General features: G+C 34.4%; 1 protein-coding gene across 50 annotated transcripts in view; it reads right to left on the reverse strand.

Moving 5' to 3' along the window:
• Window positions 1–14,649, reverse strand: part of LOC106879514 (ralBP1-associated Eps domain-containing protein 1) — a 137,892-nt gene that overhangs the window by 32,816 nt on the left and 90,427 nt on the right. For all 50 annotated transcript variants that reach the window (XM_089346927.1, XM_089346956.1, XM_089346960.1 and 47 more), the window contains 6 exons: window positions 13,948–14,133; window positions 11,704–11,767; window positions 8,838–8,989; window positions 7,941–8,017; window positions 5,005–5,112; window positions 3,598–3,706 (listed from right to left, as the gene is read on the reverse strand). In XM_089346927.1, the coding sequence (XP_089203053.1) occupies window positions 3,598–3,706; window positions 5,005–5,112; window positions 7,941–8,017; window positions 8,838–8,989; window positions 11,704–11,767; window positions 13,948–14,133 (696 nt within the window). The remainder of the gene's footprint in view (window positions 1–3,597; window positions 3,707–5,004; window positions 5,113–7,940; window positions 8,018–8,837; window positions 8,990–11,703; window positions 11,768–13,947; window positions 14,134–14,649) is intronic.

The raw sequence follows: 14,649 nt of genomic DNA on the forward strand, positions 1-14,649 counted from the left end.
TTTTCTTTTTTAACTTAAAAACCATGGGAGGAGCTTTATCGGTAAAAAAATAAAATTTTTCTATAATGTAAATATTTTCAGAGGAAAAGGTGAACAACTCAAGAGAGGTTTCACTGTTTCTAGCACAACCCAAACCATCCTCCGTTTTCACTCTCACATGTATTGATGTTTTTTCAATATTTTTCTCCCATTAAACACATTTCATGGAATGATGATGCTGAAGTAATACACGTGTGGCCCATTGGTGGAATATAAGCAACAAAATAAATTGTAATCTAAATTTTTACCCCCACTTCAGTTAAGCAAAGCCAATGTGTATGCAAGAAGAAAACATTTTCTAACAGAAAAGTATGCAATTAAAATGAATTATCGTTTATATAACTCTTTTTTTAAATCACTGTGGATAAATGCCAGCAATGACCTTCTCAGGCTCTCCAATATTTTAATTTCTTAACAGAAACAATCGGAGGTAGGGAGTGGGGTTGCAAAAAAATTCATAATTTCTTAAATTTTCTTTTTTATAGCATATAAATGTATTTATAGGGAAAAAATATTGAAAAACATCAATACATGCAAAAGTGATAAAGAAATGAAGAGAATTGTCTTTAGATGTGCTAGAAATAACAGCCGAATCACCGACCCCACCCTTTTTTTAACCAAAAATGTTCTTCCCATAGTTTTGAAGTGCAAAAATAATTGGCCAAAATAGGTCCAGAGTGGAATGGTGAGGGAGTGGGGTGTAAAAAAAAAAGTTTTCAAAACTTTTTTCATACAAAGATGCCCCCCACCACCAGCCCCATCATTTCAAAGGCTGTGGTTTTAAAAAAATGGGGAAAATCCCTGAAAAAATTTCCCCCACAATTTTCTTTATAATCGTAATCTATGCAGTCTGAAAGGGATTGGATAGACTTTCATTAAAAGATATCCATTTTCCTGGAAGTTATGAGGGAAAAAAAGTCAGATCACATGAATTTTCCAAAACTCCTCTCTCCATCCCCTCGGAAAAATTCTTTCTCATAAATCCCTATATACTCTGAATCCACAACATCTACGTGGTCTTTGTAGAAAATTTTGTTAAAAAGTATCGATTTTTGGGGATGTTATGAGGCAACAAAGTCAGGAGTGTATACATCTGTAGTAATGCCCTTTTATTTATATGATGTTTTCATTTCATGTTTATTTCATTCATTATTTGCAATGTTCTCTCTCCTCCTCCCTCTCTCACACACACACACACACACACACACACACACACACACACACACACACACACACACACACACACACACACACACACACTGCAAAGTTTACAGATGGACTGCTGAATTGAAATTTCTATGTTGCTTTGAGAAGATAGGACTTGGCAAACTGCTTCTCCCCCTGTCATTGGACTACAGTGGTGTTTGTTTAAAAAAGAGACATTATGACTGTGATAAAACAATGAAAGCAATATTTACTAAGCAAGTGAGCACTATTATACAAAGAAATAATTAGAAGTAAAATATCATAAAAATTATTAGATTTGGGAATCAAATGTGAAAATACTTGGGAATAAAATGTGAAAAAGTGGTTAGCAGAAGACTGCCCGGAGGGTGGTCTTTCTGCTAGTATTACTAATGTCAATTACTTTATCTAAATAGTTATATTAGTCCATAGTTCAATCATTGAACAATGCAGTGTGTAGTATCACTGAGCAAAGCACTTCATATTACATTGCTCCCCTCTACTCAGCAGAAATGAATCCCACTCAAAGGCTAGTACAGCCCACCCTCGTCCCACTCTCCAACTAGAAGTACTGCTGGATTAAGGATGGGAGAGTTGAGACAGTGTCTATGTCATTGCAAATACATAGGTACCTAAAACAATTAGCAAAAGTATGGGAGACTCTATCAGGTCAAACTTGCTTGAAAGTGACTGCTATGGTTACATGGTTTTATAAATTTATAATAGGGTAACATAAAATTATAGAGGACATGATATGGTAAATATTCAATCACACTTAAAAGAGCCCTGGATCAATTCCATTACTGTTAAGTCACAGAATCACAAAATTTATATCATGTTCTCAATCTTATCATATTGGTTATCAACATAGATGGTATTTCTAACTTTTAAACAGAAGAACTGGTATAATCAACTTAACTACTCCTGGGTAGGAGTATAAAAACTCCACCCCTCTGCCAAGTCATGTCAAACCAGTGTAACAGAGTGGGTTCATCAAACCAGTATGATCTCAAGCTCAAATTCATGGCCTACACATCAGATCATGGTTGGTGAAGAGAACATGCTGAGGCCTTCATCCTGTAGTGGACTGAACTTAGGCAATCCAATCCAACCCAAAACAGAAGCATTGACATTTTAGACAATGCTACTTGATCATGTAGCTTCGGAAGATAACCCTAAAATTCAGCATTAAAATTAGATGGCCATCAAAATGTTAAATGCTATGGCTGATTTAACTGGATTACAATAACAAACTGTTAAGAGTTTATTTTTTCTTTTATAATGAAGGGAAATAGGTATAGAAAAAAGAAAACAAAAAGATATGGACATGGTTGTGTGATTAGGAGGTTCACATTGCAACCATGTGATTCCATGTTTAATTTCCTTATTCAACACCTTGAGCAAGTATCTTCTACTGTAACCTCAAGCTGATTAATGTCTCATGAGTAGAAGTAATAGATGGAAATTACATGAAAGCCCCAACATATGTGTGTGTACTAATGTTAACATCATTTGTTTCTCTAAAAAAAACTTTTTTAAACCAGCTATGTTTATATTATGCCCCCATTGTTCTGTAACTTATCAGTTTGCAAAATAGAGGTCAATAAAATAAGCACCAGTACTGTATAATTGATTAAAACCCTTCACGGTAATGCCCTAGCATGATCACAGCCCAATGAATGAAACCAATAAAAGAATATAAAAATAAAAGTATTCTACAATAATAATGCAACCAGATAAGGCCTTCTCTAACTGCAATACTATGCAGAAAGCAAAATAACTGACCTTGTTTGTAAAATTAAAAAAGGCTCATAATATTTATACAAAGGAAACTGTTTGGGATAAATAAGTAAGTATATATGCCAGCATGAAAGATGGATGTTAAAAGATATATAAAGATAAATAATATAAACCTAAAATGTGCTGAACAGTGATATAGTTAAACATTTGCATTGCCCAGGGTTAGCCCTTGAGTTTTCTCTTCTTTAAAAATATATAAAGTACTATGAGAAAAAAAATGCCCCTTCACTCACTTTTAGCTACAATCAAGATACTGGATATTAACTTTTGATATCAAAAGTGAATATCTCAAGAAATTTAAGTGATTGATAAAGTTATTCTTGTATCTTTCTTTTCATTGGGGGACACATGCATAAAGAATTTTTTTTTTAATAGAAAAATGAAGAGGATAACAATAATAATAATATTATTAATAATAATGATAATAAATGGCATGATAATGGATATGAAATTATATCATTACACATACTCACTCACACGGACATACATACTGTCAATAAGATAAAGAAAATATTTTCAGAAAAAAGAGAGAGAAAAAAAGAGAAAGGTTGATATATACATGTGTGAACTAACCTGTTGCTGTGCCTGCAGCTGTCCAGTTGTTTCTATCAGTAATTTCTGGGGGAATGGGGTGGCCATCAGGAGACATTCGAAGTGCAACCGGATGGATTATCTTGGAATCCTTATTTAGTATGAGGAACAAAGAAATGGTGATGAAATACGAAACAAAATATCATCTCTAATAATTCAATTTAGAATGTAATATACTTTACCTATACAAAACATAATATATGGAAAACTAAGGTTGCAAATAGATATAACAAACAAAAATTTCAAACACCAGTAAATATATTTCTGGTAGATGAAATTTAAAGACTAAATTCATAAGGCATGGCTGTGTGGCTATGAAGTTTGCTTTGAAACCACATGGTTTTGGGTTCAGTTGCACTGTGCAGCACAAACATTATGCAGTATTGATGATCAAATAGGAACCATCAGTCTACTGAATGAGCCAACTACAATTTGTTTTTCTCTCCCCAATCTCTGCCACACAAAATTTAACTTTTTTTTTTCTATATTCACAAAAGTGAGCTTCTTTGTATATTGTGTTCAGAGCAATTTATTTTCATCCTGAATGCCTTTCCAATGGCCTTAATAATTTCCTTTAAGTGGAACATGTCTTCCATTTTCAGAAAATGTATTGGTTTAGTAAGTGACTTGATTCGATTTTGCATTGTAACTCAAACAACAACTGCATCATGCTAGATTCATGACAGCCTTCGGAAACACTGACATAGCATTTAGAGTCACTTTTGTTCTCATTTGTTCTTCTTTAATAATAGTATTACATACAATTAATTATCTTTTGACACACATTTAAAATCAGGACATAAATATTCACAAAGGTGAGAAAGAACATCAATGCACCAATATTTTCATCTTCCTGCATATATGCAAGACATGACAGAGACATCCCAGGACAGAAATTCAGAAGAAGACAGAAGTGGTAGAGATGAGATGTTCCTGCAACATCTTAGGGAATTCTGTACTTCAATCACATCACAAATAAACAAGTTCATGAAACCTTCCAGTATTACATTAGCCCCATGAAGACTGCACAACAGTGAAGAAAAAGATGGTATAACCATATAAGAAGATCCAGTGAACTTGCAAAGACCATTTTTTCTATGAGTTGTGGATGGGAAAAGAAGGAGAAGTAGACAGTGGAAAAGATAGACAGGCAATATGTGAGTGAAGAAAAAACTGGGGTTACAATGTTACAATGCCCACTTTGATTCCATGAGCAGTTGAGGGCCCAAGACAAGACTATTATGCAACATTATCTCATAAATAGAAGAAATGTCAAAATTTTTCACTTAGACATTAGCCAATTAAAAATATAAGCATTAAAAATGTAGTCAGTATGGTGTTTGGAGCACAAGAATAATGATTTCCAAATTCTGTACTTTAGTTACTCACAGGGTCAGTAGCTACTGGCTTAGAGAATTCAAAATTGACTGGCTTAGGAGCTGGAGATGATAAACCACTGGAAGTAGGGGATTCAACAGGAAAAGTTGTTCGTGTCCACTGCAATGATAAGAGAGTAGTCGTAATTATGTTCAAGGATCAAAAAGTTATATAAGTAATGCAAATGATAAAACATGAAAATAAATCAAAGCATATATTTTTAAATAAATTTCCAATGAGCAACATATATGTAAAATATACAAATGTAGAGACTTCACAATTGTTTCTGGTGCCTCAGCCACTACAATATTCTTGGAATCCTACTTCCAGATAATACCAGGTTATATAATAAAGTAGTTTTTGTTTTAAATATCTGGAATTTTTTTAATATATGTGGATCCTGTTTTGAAGGACACACACATACATATACTACAGTTTTGAGCACTTTAAGTGAACATTGCACAAAAGTATATTTTGTTGATTTTAAAGAATATTTTCATTCTTTACAGACATGCACACACATACACAAAGCTGTTATCACAAAGTTTCTGAACTGTACATGCTGTGATTGTACTGTTCAACAGAGATGCATAGACAGCTGACAATCATTGGTTAGACAGCTTGCTGAATCAAACAAGCAAAGCACCCTTGCAGCTAAACAGCAACCAGAATATAGAAGAAATAGTTTCTATCAAGGCAGTGAATGAAAATAGCAGTAACTGACATATTAGAGAACTCATACTTATTAATTCATATACAATTACAGATAACAATTGCCAAACATTTCTCAATTAGTTTAAAGGTCAATATTCGATGCTAAATATTGGTTTTGGTTCAAATTATAAAAAAAAAAAAGAACACAATGCTGCTGGATGGGTTTAGAAAGTTTTTAGTTCCTAATGTTTGAGAATAGATTTTTTTTAATGATACAAAACAGGATTTTTACAGTTGAAATGGCTCATAACATCTCCAAATTAGACAGCTGACACAACATTGCAAAGTATACAGTCTGTGTTAACAGCCAAGAATAGATCTCAACTGGATAATAATGAAAATATAGTAGACCATTACTGATATAATAAATATGACATAACTATTACAACAATTATACTGTTATAAACCATAATCTCTATACATATAGCAGATATTGTCAGCAACAACACATTTTTAACTTAGATGTATTCTGTATATCTCCAATCAAATATGAAATATTGATAAAATACAAAGGTCAGCTGAAAAGTTCATAAGCTGACCAAGATATTTTCATGGAATGTGACCAAATGAGGTATATTTTCCAACATAACACCCCCTTGCAGTTCACACACTCCTTCCACCAATGTTGAGTACTTGGATACTGTTGGTGAAGCTTTCATTCTCTTCATCCAAAAATTCATCAACAATAGATATGACACCATCACCTGCGATACTGGTTCCCAGCCAAGTGTTTCTTCATGTTGGGAACAAATGATAGTTAGATGGGGCAAAATCAGGAGAAAAGGGAAGCTGATCAATCAGTTCAAAACCACAGCCACACACAGTAGCCATTGAAAACAAAGACTTGCATACTGGAGCATTGTTCTCATGAAACAAGACTCCTGTCATAAATTTTCCTGAGTGTTAAGGCCCTGATAGCCTTTTGTAACTGCCTTAGCAAGTTGGCATAGTACTCTGGTGTGACCCTTTTGAAGATAAACACAATTCCTTTGCATTCCAAAAGGTTGAGACCATCAGCCACCATGCAGATGAAATAACTTTGGCCTTCTTTGGAGCAGGTGAGGAGGGTTGTTTCCACTGTATGGATTGTCTCTTTGGCTCAAAGTGATGAACCTAATGCTTGTCCTGGCTTAGAAAGTGTTCAGAGAGGTCAGCTGGATCTACCTTAAACAATATCAGATTTTCCCATGACGTGATCAGCATGGTGGGCTTTTCATCAGGTGTCAGAAGATATAGCAACTACTGAGCAGAATATTAACTCACTCATGGGATATGCTAATGGCATTGGCTATTCAATTTATAGTCAATCGCCTGTCATCCATCACCATGTGGTGAACACGATCAATGTTTTCCTCGATCATGGCAGTTGCAGGATGTCCAGACCTTGGGTCGTCTTCAAGACTCTCCCTTCCCCTCCTAAATTCAGCACTGTTGATAAAGCTGGAGCATCATCCCCTAACGTAGCAACCATATCAGCATGAATGTCGTTAGGGCTAAACCCCTTTTTTTTTTTGCAGGTACTTGATAACAGCACAATCCCAAATTTTGTCCATTTGCAAGCAAAATTGCTATTAGTTATATTTGAAGTCTTCTTTGAACAGTCAGATGTTGGTTCACCTGGAAAGAAACAATGCAGTTATCAATAAGATGAGATGAAATTAATGCATGCAAGATCCCACAGCTCTAGCATTGCTCCTTCATAGTCAGCCTATAAACTTTTCAACCCACCCTCGTAAGCTAATGTTTGTTGATAATGTGAAGCTAAACAGAACAGATGAATACAAACTTTGGCCTCTAAATTAATATATAGTGCTTAGAGTAAGTCAAAAGTATATTTAATGTCAGCTTGGTTGTCTAACAGAAAGGAAAATCAAATTTCCTTCAAACCACACTCTACTTATTTAAAAAAAAAAAAAGACATTAGATAATGTAGACATGCATATAGCATGTATGAAGAAAAAAAGACAGCTTGGTCATAGCCAGAGAGCATTATTAATAGGTCTACTCAATCAGTGCCAAAACTGTCTTATGTTCTTACTCTCGTATTGAATAGTCAGTGTTCCTGCAACAGTCATATAGGAACATCCAAAGAATGTCAGCATAAAACAAGTAACATATAAACTAAAATGAAACAAACAAATTGATAACTGAACTTCTATCTACTTCCTATACACATGAAGCTGAGAAATATATTAATCAATGAAGAGTTTGTTCACATAGTATACAGAAATTACCTGATTGCTAGGTGGTGTTGTAGGTGTTAATCTTTTCAAAGTGCTCCCAGGGGGTAGATCAGCAGCAAATGGCTCATCTAGTGGAAGTTAATGCATGGAAAAAAAGACAAGCAAATAAAAAACATTTGTTAGCAATTATGAATAAAACAGCAAATTTAACAAGCATAATTACTGAATAAGTCAAAGAAATATTTAAGAAAATATTACAGTTAATCACTTTATAGGCATGTCTTGTTTCACAACTACATGGTTTATGGTTCAGTTCCTTGCACAACACCTTGAGCAAGTGTCTTCTATTATAGTCTCAGGCTATCCAAAGCCTTGTGAGTGAAATTTGATAGATAGAAACTATGTGAAGCTTGTTAAGTAGACTGTCCTTAGGTGGCAGATTAAATCTATCACCTGATTTAACAGTAATTGATCATCATTGGATGTATTTGGCAGAGTTTAGCAGGCTGGGTGTACAGTTTATGGATAATTTGTGTGTGTGTTTGTGTGTGTGTGTGTGTGTGTGTGTGTGTGTGTGTGTGTGTGTGCACGCACATGCGCACATGTATATCCTGCTTGTTTTCACTAGTCAAAACAAAAACCAGGGTTGTTGTTCTGTCTTTCAAACTGTTATGTTATAGGACACAAATGATAAAACAAGTGACTGGAATAAGTTGATACAATCAACTAAAAATCCTTGAAGATTGTACCCTAGCCTGGCCACAGTCAAATGACTGAGACAAAAGAATATATAGCACTTGCCTAACATAAAATAAATTTTAACAGGGTAGAAAACCATAACTAAAAGTTTACTTCTATGAAATGCACTAAAAGGATATACTTTTTCAAGGTATATTTAACTGCTGGATAATTTCAATAATATAAAGAATATACAAAAGTTCTGCTAACTTTTACCGTTGGTCAGTGTAGAATAGGGCATCAGTGAAACAGGTAAGTGATCAGGTAACTCGATTTCATTGCGGCGTAACACTACTAGGTGCATAGCAATGCAGAATTCATCTAATGAGAGTGCACCATCTCGGTTTAAATCAGAAAGTTGCCTGCATAAATATAAATAATTTACTAAACATTTTAAATAGAAACATTGAACAATTAATAACAGCAACACAAAAAACATTGATACTTTTTAACTTTTTTTTTTTTATACATTCCTGGGGAAAATTTTAAGACAAGCAAAAAAAAATGTAAATTCAAATCAAAGTTTTGTGCTTATTGCCAAGGTAAATTTTATCAACTGGATTGATTGGTAGGTGGATAGGCAATTAGATAGTTAGATAGGTTTAGATAAATAATTATTTATCAGAGATAATCTTCCACAGTGATGTACCATATCCGCAAATAGATTATCATTTTTGCACAGTATCAAATATACAGCTTACTGGAAACAAGTGGTTGATTGTCTCCTTATCTTTTATCTACTCAAACCATTTCACATTCTACATAAAATTTTTAGATAACATGATATTTTCTATGTTGATTACTATACTTGCTACATCTAATAGCCAAAACTTCCGCAAATTACATTTGACCATCTTAATTGAGCACTTCTTGATATATGAAATAAGATGGTCACAAGTGGAACACTTGGCTCATAGGTCTGAATCAGAGCTGATTTAGAGTTAAACAACAACACCATAAGACTTTAAAATTAATAAAGTTGATAGTAACAGTTATAATGAGAAGTAATCGATTAACAGAAAACAACCATCAAACCATCAAAAATTTCAAGGCAATCCATAATTTATCCTACAGCTAGGGAGATATTCATAGAGAAATCAATGTAATATAGTAGAATAGTAAAACCAGAACGGAAATTTGACACACTCAAGGAACAAATTTCCAGCTGATGCTCACTTACAGCCTGCATACTTATCAGAGTTACTGTATTTAGATGATTTGAATGAAGAATGAAAGTGAAGAGAAAAAATTCTTAAAAACTGAAAGTTTAAAAAGGAAGAAATTGAAGAGAGGAAGTGGAACTAAGACAATCGTGACAATGTTAAAAGAGAAGTTAGCAAGGCGCAGGAGTGGCTGTGTGGTAAGTAGCTTGCTTACCAGCCACATGGTTCTGGGTTCATTCCCACTGCGTGGCACCTTGGGCAAGTGTCTTCTACTATAGCCAGGGGCTGACCAAAGCCTTGTGAGTGGATTTGGTAAATAGAAACTGAAAGAAGCCCGTCGTATATATGTATATATATATATGTATGTGTGTGTATATGTTTGTGTGTCTGTGTTTGGCCCCCAACATCACTTGACAACCGATGGTGGTGTGTTTACGTCCCCGTAACTTAGCAGTTTGGCAAAAGAGACCGATAGAATAAGTACTAGGCTTCCAAAAGAATAAGTCCTGGGGTCGATTTGCTCGACTAAAGGCGGTGCTCCAGCATGGCCACAGTTAAATGACTGAAACAAGTAAAAGAGTAATTAAAATTACCATTATTAAAACTGAAATCATTTTTGACACCACTTTTCTTCTGGGATAACTAACTTATGTAGACTTAGCCACACAAGCTGTGTAGGTCTGATGGTGAAGAATCTCTTTTTTATATAATGAAATCAATGCAAAGCATTTCAGAAAAGAAAGAAAAAAGCAGTGCTTCCAAAACAGTTAATATCAGTAATCTACATTTTAGTTTAATATGAGCTTCTGACTGAAATGCTCAGATACAATATCTAAGGCTTGATAAAATTGATTTCAAATTTTAGTGTAAGGCCAGCAATTTCAGGGAATGAGGATATGTTGATTTCATCAACTTCAGTACTCAACTGGTACTTATTTTATCAACCCTGAAAAAATGAAAGGCAAAGTTGACCTCAGTGGAATCTGAATGCAGAATGTGAAGACAGACAAAATGCTGCTAAGCATTTTGCCCAGTGTGCTAACAATTCTGCCAGTTTGCCACCTTCATAGCTTGGTAATATTAAGTATACAATACTAATATAGCCTACTTTGTTAGAACCAAACTATTTTACAGATATTTAATAGAAATTTACATAGTAAATTATTTAGAGAAATCAGGATTATTGACAATGACTCAAATCAATAATTATTGAAAATGGCTCAAGTCAATAATTATGACTAAGATCAATAACATTTAAATGCACATTTTATAGTGCCCAATGTGTGACAATACATTTGGAAGTACATTTTTCTCAAAACTAATACAGAATGTTTTCTGGGTCTCTCCCACTTCTAGCAGCTCCGAAAACAGTAATCTAGATATATTCCATGCATCCTCCAACATGGTTGAGCATCCAACTCCGACTAGTTGGAATTCACAGTACAAGTCAAGTTGTACTATTCATCCTTTCAATCGCTGAATACAAAACATGGCTTGTGAGATGGCTGCTCAAGTGATTTTCCCGAGTCAACATCTCACTCTTGTACACCAATCTGTGACAAGGTTACCCATTTACAGCTAAGTGGACTGGAGCAATGCGAAATAAAATACCCTGGTCAAGAACAATGTACAGCCAGTCTGGGAATCGAAACCACAATCTCACAATCACGAGAGCATAACTACAACCATTAGGCCACATGCCTTCACTATACATATTACTGGCTAGCTATTGACTCTCTTGAATTCCTCCACCCTTTGACGGGTTTTGTTTTTCATCTTGCAGGATGTCCAATAAATCACCTTGAAATTGAATAGAATCTATAATATAATTTAATATCTTAAAAAATGAACTCTCTAAAAGACATAAAGGTAAATAGGATATGTGACTCCTCTCAAATCAAACTAAAACTTACCAAATTTTTGACAGTTCATGAACAGGCAACTTGGATTTTTCAAAAAATTCTTTAGCGATACTTCCTAGAAATCAAAAGCAAAAATAAGAATATAATTAAGAAACCAACATTTGAGAATTAAATTATTCTGTATAGAAAGTGAAAGACAAATTTTTTTTTCATTGCTGTTATGTATTTTGATATATGTCATAACAATGTTAAGGAATGATTATTTCACTATCAAAGGAGAACTATAGTTAGTCAACAAGAGAATCTACTTCACTGTAAAGATTTAACTTGCTTGGAAACAAGTGAAGGTTGGTGAGAAGAAGGACATCCATCTGTAGAGAATATATTGCAATGAATTTCAAGCATTGAAAAGTGGACATAAAAACAATGATGATGATGACGATGCGTGACAATACATTTGGAAGTTCGTTTTTCTCAAACATTCTGTATTAGTTTTGAGAAAATAAGAGCTATCTTACACCCTGATGAACTGCTCAATCCATGCTGGAATAACAGATGGATTGACCTATCCCATTACTTTATCCACCTACTCAATCCACTTTATTATCATTATCTTTGTTGGTAACAGAGTGAAAGGCAGGTTGTATGATGCCTATGTATGTGCAGCTATGCTGCTGCAGCAAGCGGCAACAACAACAATGCCGCCACCGCCATCATCGTCGTCGTTATCATCATCATCATTATTATTATTATTATTATTAAAGCAGCAAGCTGGCAGCATCTTTAGTGTATTGGACAAAATGCTTGGAAACATTTCTCCTGGCTCTTTTACATTCTGAATTTAAATCACACCAAGGTCAACTTTACCTTCCATTTTTCCTCAGGGTTGGTAAAGTACCAGTTAAGTATGGAGGTCAGTGTAATTGACTAGCTCCTTCCCCACATTTTGTTGTGCCAAAATTTGAAACCATTATTATTATCATTATTCAGTTGTCTTATTTTTATTATATGCTTTCACTGCACTACCAAGTACAGCTCTGTGCAGTGTTTTGTTTTAGTTTTGTTATTTTTACTATATTGAAAGCAACCTATGTAATATATGCACAATGCCTAGAGGTGCCAGTTTCTGTATGTTATGCATATTTGTAAGTCCTGGTGTTGTATTTATGTATTTATCTGCAAATTTTTTTGATCATTCCCAAAGCACCTAATGTTTTTAGGCCTCACATTCTAGTTATCACTATTTCCAGATCTTTATATTTAGATGATTTAGCCATCATCGTCATCGTTGTTTAACGTCCGCTTTCCAGATGGCTACACCAGGCTCCAATCTGATTTGGCAGAGTTTCTACAGCTGGATGCCCTTCCTAACGCCAACCACTCCAAGAGTGTAGTAGGTGCTTTTACGTGCCACCAGCACGAAGGCCAATCAGGTGGTACTGGCAATGGCCACGCTCAAATGGTGTATTTTACGTGCCACCTGCACAGGAGCCAGTTCGGTGGCACTGGCAACGATCTCGCTCGAATCTCTTTTAGAGCTACATTATCATCACTTGGGACTGATATGGTTATTATCATTATTATTATTATTATCTAAGGCAGCAAGCTGGCAGAATCGCTAGCATGCCAGGCAAAATGTTTAGAAGCATTTCATCCATCTGTACATTCTGAGTTCAAATTCCGCTGAGGTCAGCTTGACCTTTCATCCTTTCGGAGTCAATAAAATAAGTACCAGTTGAGTACCAGAGTCGATGTAATCAACTTACACCCTCCTCCAAAATTTCAGACTTTGTGCCTATAGTAGAAAAGATTACTATTATTATCATCATCAGCAGCAGCAGGCCTAAGACCACCTTCCTCAGTTGAGGGAGCTTGTCTTGCAAGTTACTTGGTGAACTCACTTGTGCTGGAGTCACATAAAGAGCACCCAGCACAAGTCTGGAGAGTGGTTGGTGCTAGGAAGCACGTCCAGTTATAGAAACCAAGCAAAATCAGACATTGGAGCAAGATGCAGTTTTCTGGATTGTCAACTCCTGTCAAACCACCCAACCCAAGTCAGCATGGAAAACAGACATATTAAACAGTAATGATGATGATTTTCTGGTTGTCTATTTTTTATTGTATTCTTTTGCTGCATGAAAATCATGTGAATTTGTTGTTGTTGTTGTAGTAGTAATAGTAGTGCTAGTTAAAATATTACAAATATCGTAAACAAATAAGTTTGCAACATATGAAGTACTTAATTAAAACATAATTAATTTGGGTTGAAAACAATATGTATTTGGAATGTCTTACCTATTATTACACCATTTTCTTCGGGTTGCATTGTTTTGAATTGCTTCAGATAGTATTCTCTCTGTTCTTTTGATATAGTCCACACATCATCAATACTTTCATTTTCAGAACTAATAGATGAGGAATCAACACCTTGACTTTCTATATTCTCCCAAGACATTTTGTTGGCTCCCGTATCTAATAGACCTATTGATTAATAGAAGAGAAGCAAAATACATATAGAAGTTGAAATGATAATTTAGTATTTAAAATGTATTAAAATATAGTTGATAAATAAACAGAAAATTATTTTTTTTTAGTTACTTAAAAATAATTTAAATTCACTTAGAAAAATCAAGAGTAAATAACTGCAATGCATTTGTATGCAACAGATTACAATCAGTTCAATTTTCAAGAAATACATATCAACAGTTAAGATAAAAAAATAGAAATATGTATGACATTATAACATTAAGTTTCATATTACTAAAATCTAAGGTATTTCATAGATTTTCTGGAATTTTAGAAAAACATTCTTCTCAATGAGGCCTAAATTCAAACAACTATGAGTTAATCTAGCCATCCCACATCATAAGACCAACAGACAAGAGAAGTAAAAAGTTTCTTTGTCAGTATATGGTCTATGATTTTACCAATTGTCGAAGTTGTAATTTTCAATGTTAGTCCCACATCGAACAAACTTAAGAAAAGAGCCACTGGCTA

Source organism: Octopus bimaculoides, chromosome 2 (assembly GCF_046866305.1).
Source record: "Octopus bimaculoides isolate indiv1 chromosome 2, ASM4686630v1, whole genome shotgun sequence".
NCBI classification, from domain to species: domain Eukaryota; kingdom Metazoa; phylum Mollusca; class Cephalopoda; order Octopoda; family Octopodidae; genus Octopus; species Octopus bimaculoides.